The sequence below is a fragment of the Condylura cristata genome, unplaced genomic scaffold (genome assembly GCF_000260355.1).
Source record: "Condylura cristata isolate star-nosed mole 26May11 unplaced genomic scaffold, ConCri1.0 scaffold00030, whole genome shotgun sequence".
NCBI classification, from domain to species: Eukaryota; Metazoa; Chordata; class Mammalia; order Eulipotyphla; family Talpidae; genus Condylura; species Condylura cristata.
In genome coordinates, this window is record NW_004567131.1 from 90,189 (window position 1) to 98,897 (window position 8,709).

The 8,709-nt window shown below is 37.0% G+C and overlaps 1 protein-coding gene across 1 annotated transcript in view; it reads left to right on the plus strand.

The window, feature by feature from the left end:
* RBM34 (RNA binding motif protein 34) overlaps positions 1-5,399 on the plus strand; it is a 21,421-nt gene extending 16,022 nt beyond the window's left edge. The window contains exons 8-11 of the mRNA XM_004691123.2: positions 201-264; positions 2,446-2,485; positions 2,684-2,802; positions 4,800-5,399. Coding sequence (XP_004691180.1) covers positions 201-264; positions 2,446-2,485; positions 2,684-2,802; positions 4,800-5,078 — 502 coding nt within the window. The 3' untranslated portion in view covers positions 5,079-5,399. The remainder of the gene's footprint in view (positions 1-200; positions 265-2,445; positions 2,486-2,683; positions 2,803-4,799) is intronic.
* The last annotated feature ends 3,310 nt before the right edge of the window (positions 5,400-8,709 follow it).

Below are 8,709 nucleotides of genomic sequence, written 5' to 3' on the forward strand. Positions count from 1 at the left end.
GAAGTACACTGCTGAGGGGAGCAGCGGGTGGGTCAGGAGAGGTCTGCCACACCATGTGGTCACCTCTGGGGCAGGCGGGAATCAAACTCATGCGGAAGTGGCTTTAGGTTCTCAGTGTTGTGCTTTAACCCACTGCACCACTAGGGAGGGCCGGGAACTTATTTTTAACAGCCATTTCTTCTTTCATATTTATAATACAGAAATGGTGCCCAAATTGCAGAAGGATTTCGTGTTAGAGTTGATCTTGCATCTTCCACTTCCTCTGTAAGTACTTGAGTTGTTTAAAAACTTGTAGTGTGAAACCTTTTCTTTTGAGCTTATGCTAGAAGGACTGAAGTAAGCAGTGAACTTGAGGAAAGCACAGAAGGAAATAACCTTTGCCTTTCTGGGGTCACAATATTGTTGCCTATAATGGTCCAAGAACTTATATATCAACATTAGCTATGGAAACATGAACCACCCCCCCCTACACACACACACAACATTAGAATGATTAGAATGGATAATGAGAGTTAGGCTGGAAGATGTGTTAGACAGACTAAGCCAGTACTTTATAGAATGAGGATTAGAAAGTTAAATATTTTATTAAACAGTTTTTGAATCTATTTTGTGTCATGTGTATAGCACTAAGATATAGTCTCAGTTTCCTAGATAATCACATTGTTACGTGAAGATGAGTTAGACTGATTGAGGTACTGGTGATTGTCACCAATGAATATTGTCAGAAAGGCTCAGTATACTTCTTCAGCTCTGGAACAGAGTGTTTGTCTTTGTAAGGTGCCAACAAAAAGAGACAAAGTTTCTAGGAAAATTTGTATTATATCAGACATGAAAGATGAGTCAGTGTTATCTAGTTAAAAATTACAAGAAGAGGATATTAGGTTAGGACAAACAGTACAAATGTGAGGACCCAGATTGAATTTGCTCAGGAAATGTCAATAGCTTGATGTAGTTTATTGGGTAGCATGAGGCTTTGGTAGCAGTAAGAGTTGCTCTTGGAGAAATAGGTTGGGTCCAAATCATGAAGTCTCTGGACTGCATTGCTGGGTCTGGGTTTTGTGTAGGTGCTGTGGTGCAGGTATAAGCATGGGAGTGTTGTGACTAGTCTTGGCATTTACAAAGCTCCTTTGAAATGAAGGCTGAGTGCTAAGAAGTCAACAGAATTTTTTTAAATTTCTATTTTTTTAAATATATTTTAAAAAATAATATAATAGTTTACTTTTACATCATTCTGTGCATTCATCTCAGTAGTCAACAGAAATTTTAAGAGTCATTACTTAGTTGTCAAAGTGAGCTACTTGAGGAATGACAAGAACCTTGTTGAAAGCCCTGACTATGGTTATAGACCTAGCACAAGGTGAACAAACTATTTTGGGGGCCAAAACCACCAGTTTTTTGAAATAAATTTTTATGGATACAAGCCATACTCTCTAGGTTATGTATTGTGCTAAATGGCAGACTTGAGTGGTGGCAATAGTTGTAACACATCAACTACAAAGCCTGAAATACTTGCTTTGTGGCACTTCACAATAAAAAATTTCCCAGCTCTAACGTAGCATGCCTTTCTTTTATTTTTAACATCATTCTTCATTTTCATACAAAGTATACTTTATCGTCTTGTGTATGTTCCCCAAGAAATTGCCACTACCAATTCACCTGCATATTATCACCATAGTTCCTTGTGCTCTTCCCACCTCTGTTTTGATCCAGTTTCCTTCCCCATGTTCCCCCACACCCCCCCAGCATGTCTTTTTGAGTGCTGCTATGTGTCAGTATGTTGGGTCACCAGTAATCTGAATCTGTTCTGTGTACATGAAAGGCAAGGAGAGAGAGAAGAAAAAGATAGATGCAGAGTACTCCATACTGGCAAGTGGCAGTTTTATTTTTATATCCAATGCTGATTTTATTTTTTATTCATGTATCTGTTTACATTATTGTTCATTTTAGGCATGTGGCAGTTTTAATAGGTACTTACATATAGGCTTTATCCTGGCATCTAGAAGACAGGTCCTTTTCCATCCTTTCCCCCAAATCTTAAAAGTTTATAGAGGTTTTAATTGGGTTTAATCAGGGCATTTGTCCAGATGGTCTTAGCAATATGTTTTATCTCAGGAACATGTTGTAGGCCATCTAGAAGCAAGGAGAACAAGTGGAACCAACATGGGAAGTGGATATTTCTGGTTGGCTTTAATTTCCAAAATGCAGCTCCCCAGCAAGTGGTCACATTCTCTGCTATCCTCTCCCTAACACAGTGCTAGCTATCAACAGATAAAACATTCCTTCCTGTGGTGCTACTCATATGGCTGCAGGGAAGGCTGGGTGTGTGACTAAATCAGGATAGGGAGGCTCAACAGATATGTGGGGTAATGGAGAAAGATGGCTTTTAAGATGACTTCTATTTTCTGCTCCACTGAGTGATTTTTATTAACTGTCTTTGTGTTTCAGAGGGAGAAGAGATCCGTATTTGTGGGCAATCTTCCATACAGTAAGTTTGAATTAAGTATTTAGGTATTAGGGTTATAACAACTGAATTGTAGCCTAGGATTTGGCTTTAAGACTAAAAATTGTGGAGGTTACATGGCTAATTTTCATGGGACTATATTTAACTTGCTATATTAAACATCTGAAGTTTTCTAAGGCAATTCCAAGTCTTTATTTCTTCTTTGGTTGAATTTATTTGTAGAAATTGAAGAATCTACAGTTGAGGAACACTTTTTGGACTGTGGCAGTATTGTGGCAGTAAGGATTGTGAGAGATAAAGTAACAGGAGTTGGCAGAGGGTTCGGCTACGTGCTCTTTGAGGTATGAGAGACTAATGCATTGTCACTGTTCTCTGCAATGAGACTGGGAGGGATTGTCTTTGCTCTTTCATCAGTCAGATGTAACTATCACACCTTCAAATTCTGTCTTAAGAAAACTAATGAGTGTAGTTCCTCTAATTGCATCTAGCCAAAGATGTTCCACCAATAATTCCCTACCTTCATATTATGTTAATAATGTTTGAGATACTGGATATTAGAGGTATTAAATCACTAAATATCCAGCTTCTGTGAAATGGAAAAAATAATTGTTCACTTCAGGTAGAAGAAAATTTTAGTCTTTGTGTAAAATTGGTTATATGTAGCTTGCCAAATGTTAACCACTGTTTCATGCCTAGCATTATTACAGTATATATAGGTTTGAGACTACACATTCTATTAAAATATACATACTATCTGCAGGCACTTGCATTTTTCTTCCCTCATTAATACATTTCACTTTTTTTTCCTGTGCCTTTTTTATAGTTTTTTTTTTTTAATATTTAGAGAATAAGCTTATTAGAAAGAGACAGGAAAAGAAAAGACACTTACATAGCCACAAGTGGGCAGGAAGAGCTGCCCTGGAAGGGACAGGTTTGCAGAGAGAGAGGCCTGCATGGTTGCAGGCCCGCAGCCTTAGGAGAATGGCCTCCACTGAGGGAGTTCAGTGCAGAGAAGTCCTGGTATGGTACAGGTCACGGCAGGCAGGATGCTGCTGCCCTGCAAGGGAGAGAGCGGCTGGAAAGAAGCTCCTGCATTGTTACTGCCTTTTTTGTAGTTTAACTTATACCTGTGGCCCTACAAATTTGCAACCTGCTTTACTTCTTTTATGTTATATAAGCATCTCCCACTGAGTGATGTTCCATAATTTAGACTGGTTTTTCCTCATTTTTCTGAAATTTTTCATGTTCCCTATTATTCCATATAATAAAGAAATTGGAGTGGTTAATTTTTTCTTCAAATGTTTGCCTACATTTTCCATTACTTCTTGAGGATAGATCCCAGTGGGCTGTTAGTAACTTGGTCAATATTTGTGACTATTTATGAGGCTCTCAATATGTCTCACCAGATATTTTTTTATTAAAGATTTATTTTAAATATTTTTATTTACTTATGCATACAGAACTGGGTTACAGGCCAGTGGCACAGGTGCAGTGAGAAGATCCACAAGAGATATAGTGGGGAGTAGAACAGGCAGATTTACTGAAATACACTGCTGAGGGAAGCAGCAGGCGAGACAAAAGAGGTCTGCTACGAGAGAGGTCTTCTGTGTCATGTAGGTCAGCTCCCTGGCCAGGATCTAACTCACTGCTGGTAGCTTCATAGTGCTGAGACTTAACCTCTTATGCTACCAGGGTAGCCCTCACCTTTAAGAAAGATTGTCATAGCCTTATTTTCCATTTGTATATTATAATTAACTTACTATTTATCTGCTCTCAGTCTTCTATTTCTTGATATGCAAAACCCTTTAACAAACACTTCATGAATCTTCAGAGTTACTAGCATTTAGTGGTTCTTGGTTCTATATTAGAACAAAAAATAATAGAATTTTAGATCTAAACAGAAACCTACAGGGTATTCTCTGTCCGACATTTCAAGAACTATAATGGAGAATTCCCTCCTCTCAAGTCAGCTAATAAGCAGGGCTTAGGCAGAAAGAGCCTTTTGAGAAAGTTTCATTGGTTGAACAGATTTTGCCTATGACTAATTTTAGTTAAAGCCTCATTTTTACAAGAAAAATGAAACCTATTGGATTGTGACTTAACCAGATTATTTGACAACTCAAGTACTTCCTGGGGAAAAACTGGTTAGGGTCAAGATTAAAACAAGATTATAAACACAGCTCCTGGGATACTTGTGATTGGACTTTATGAGTAAGGAGATGGGAAGGGTTTTTGGGTGTAATCTTGAACACTGTTCCAATTCATTAAGGTTGCATTTTTACTGGTTTCTTGGCAGGTAAATTTCTGTTGGAAATTAATATATTGATTTTTATTGCAGAATACAGATGCTGTTCATCTTGCTCTAAAATTAAACAATTCTGAACTGATGGGAAGGAAACTCAGAGTCATGCGTTCTGTTAGTAAAGAAAAATTAACACAAAATTCAAAACCCAGTTCAAAGGATGTCAATAAAGCTAAACAGCGACTTAATTTTGCTTCAAAAAATGTAGGACATTCAAAAAATTTATTTATTGGAGAAAAAGCTGTTCTCACTAAGAAGAAGAAGAAAAGCCAGAAGAAAAGTGCACCAACAAAAAAACAGAAAAAGCAGAGGTAGCTGGTGAAGCTTTTTATTTTTATCTCACTGAATATTGGTAATAAAAGTTTGGTGAACTCATATTGAATTTCAGAATGTTTTATGGATGATGTATGTAAAACATGGAAACTTTCTATTTGTTATGTAGAAATAATAACTGAAGTATTTGTTTTAAAGTGTTGGTAGATTATGGAGTATGTGTTACAGGTGATGGTAAAAGATGATTTTAGACTTAAGGGTAAACATTTAAAATTTAAAGTTGTGTATGACTTTAGTGAATGTCAGAATTCAGACAATTATGTCAAGAATTGCTTGGAATGAGACACAATTTAAAAGTGAGTAGATAATATAAGTAAATAAATTTTTAAAATAATAAAATTTTTAAAAATAAATAAATGATAAAAAAGTTAGTAGATTTAAAGAAAAAAATAAAGGAATAAATTTTATTTTTTTTAAAGAATTATTTATTTATGCATACAGAACTGGAGTATGGTTAGAGTTGCAGGAACCGTGAGAGGATTCACCAGAGCAAAACAGGAAGATCCATGAAATACACTGCTGAGGGGAGCTGTTCTGCCACACCATGTGGTTCACCTCCCTGGTTGGGATCGAACTTGCACTGAAGTGGCTATGGAGAGTTTCACAGTGCTGTGCTTTAACCCAGTGTACCACCAGGGAGGGCCAGCAATAAATAGGAATACTGATTGTCCCAAGACAAATCAATAATAAAAATGGAAATGCTAACCTTTAATAACAATCTATGAGAAGAAAGGTTTTAAGGGCTATTATATAACAGCCATTTTTTTTTCTTCTTTTGTATTTAATGACAAGGGGAGTTATGGGTTATAATTCTATTCCATCAATCTAATAATAACTAACCAGTAACTTATCATAAAATTTGGCTCTGATTTCTTTTTCTTAACTGGTGATTAGTTATTGAAGTCCATGGCAATTTAGCTAGAAAAGTTGTTTGGATTTTTTTTTTTCCTTTCTACTTTTAATTTGAAAAATATTCTTTCAGGAAAAGTTATTTCTCATGAAACAGTCTTTCAAAAATTCATAATTAAAGGAAACATTTTCTCATAAAATATGGTAAGTATGTCATAAAGCATGAAGTTCAACAAGGAGAATGAATATGAGCATTTCCTTGGAGGTTAGCCATGTGATATAGCTACTTTCCCCTCTCACAAATCTTTACAGTGGATACTGGATCTGTATCTGGGAGGGAAAAGAAGGAATCCAGAGGGCAGATACTAGGCAAACAAAATCTGGATACATGCACTCTATCATTTAGAGGTTAAGAGGGATCTCTAAGTTATTTCTCATTATTTAGAAAATCCTTTTGTGGGGTGTAACACAGGGAAGACCTTACTATAGCTCTGTAGAAAGCAGAGTGCTTCATTTTCCTGTATCCAGAAACTGGATGTTTAATGACTAGTATTCATATGATGCTTAGAACTTCGTTTTTCTTAGGGTTCAGTAAGTATGTATTCATTCATAATTCTAGAGTATTTTTACAAATATTTTCAGGCAACATACAAATATACATTGTCCATAACAGGCATATATACATACATAAATACATACATAAATGCACACACAAATATATAATATGTAACTGTATATATTTTTATCATATATAGGTGTTACGGTTCAGCTGCAGCAAATAGAAGGGCAGGGTCTTTGAAGGTGGGAAATGGCATTGGCAAGCAGAGATTCTCAGGGGAAGGGGAATGAAGAAGACATGGGAGTCAGTGTGGAAGTTGCAAGTGTCTCCTGCCCATAATCTCAGCTGGACTTTATTTATATAACACAGGCAAGTGGTGGGATTACATTAGCATATGTATTAAGCAGAAAGATAACAATCATAGCCTTTTCTTTAAGAACAGTTTGGGTGGGGTCTTTCTGACCTCCAGCTAAAATTGTAACATTTATCATTCTTAAAAAACTAAAAGTGTTAAAACAAGGCATCCTCATTTCTGTGCTTACTCTTTATAGCTGAACAATCAATCTATGAATGTTACATAAATTCATAAAATTTAAGACTAGCATTTCTATATTTACCACAGTGAAAGATTAGCGAAAAGATAGCCCCTTTAGCCCTAGTTACTATTTAATGGCCTTCATTCTCATTAAAGCATCCTATATGTGAAGGGTGACATGAAGTCAAGAACCAGAGTGGAAAAGTTTACTTCACTCGTGAATCTATCACTAAAGGAGTGATAATAGAGCAGCTCATTAAAGGCCAAACAACAAAGACTTAAGCTTTCTGGCTCCCAAAGTTTTATTTAGAGCCTAATATAGTGTTCACATCTGGAAGATAGTGGAATGATGGGATTTGGGTTATCGGTTCTGGGCAGGAAGAGAGCTTTGGTTATTTTTTTAAGACTTGTTTATCATTTATGCATACAAAACTGGGGCACAATCCAGAGGTGCAGGGGTGGTGAGAGTATTCACCAGACACAGTGGGGAGCAGAACAGGCAGATCGACAAAGTATACTGTTGAGAACAGTGGGCAAGACAGAAGAATTGTGCCACGCCATGTGGATCACCTCTGGGACCAGGGATTGAACTCACACTTAAGTGGCTGTGGCTAGCTTGCAGTGCTGAGTCTTAACAGGTTGTGCTATCAGGGAGGGCCGAGCTCTGGTTATTTTTTTAACATGTTTTTGGTATCGCCTTGTTTTACAATATTGACTTTACTGTAACAGCCAATTGCTTTTATTAAATAGCCAATTGTAAAATCGCTTTTGACATCATCAGATGCATTTGAATGAAAAAGTTGTTACAATTAAAAGGAGTGGTCAAAACAAAATAAAGGGGTTCAGCAGGAGCCAGCTTTAGAGCCCCCTAACTTTTGGGGAATGTGCCCTCATATGCTCAGACCTTGTCAGACAGCATACATTAGCTGGCCCAGTGTCTCTAGGTTTTCATGTAAATAACTCTGAGCTGGGTGTTAGGGCATCTGGTTCTTGACCTAGCTCTGTGGCTGTGCATGCATGATCTTGTACTAGCCTCAACCTCTTTATAAATTTCTTGACTGGTGAAATAAGGGATTTGGGCTAGATCAGTATTTTCATGTTTATTATTTTAAATTATGATCTGCAATAGCTTTAATTTTACATTATGGGCAGAACAAATGCAAATATATTTGAAATGAATATTTCATGTTTCTTACTACATGCATTGCTGTCTGATTATTCTTACTGTTACTAAAAATTCTGGTTTATGATCCACTAGATCATGCTACTTAATACTTAGAAGTACATGCCTAGGGGATTCTCAAGTAGTTTTTACTTAAATATTTTATGCTTACAGGTGTTTTACAATAGGTATTTAAAAATGTAGAGTAGTGGGCCCTCCTTAGTGATGCAGCGGGTTAAAGCACAGCACCAAGAAGCTAAAGCCACTTCAGCATGAATTTGACCCCGCCTGCCCTGGAGATGATCCACATGGTGGGTGGGCCAGGTCGGCCCTCTGCTCCCCTCAGCAGTGTATTTCATTGATCTGCCTGTTCTGCTCCCTGCTCTGTCTCTGGTGAATCTTCTCACTGTCCCTGCACCTCTGGCCAGTACCCCAGTTCTGTATGAATAAATAAATCAATCTTTAAAAAAAAATGCAGTTTTAGAATTCATGAGCATGGATGTTACTC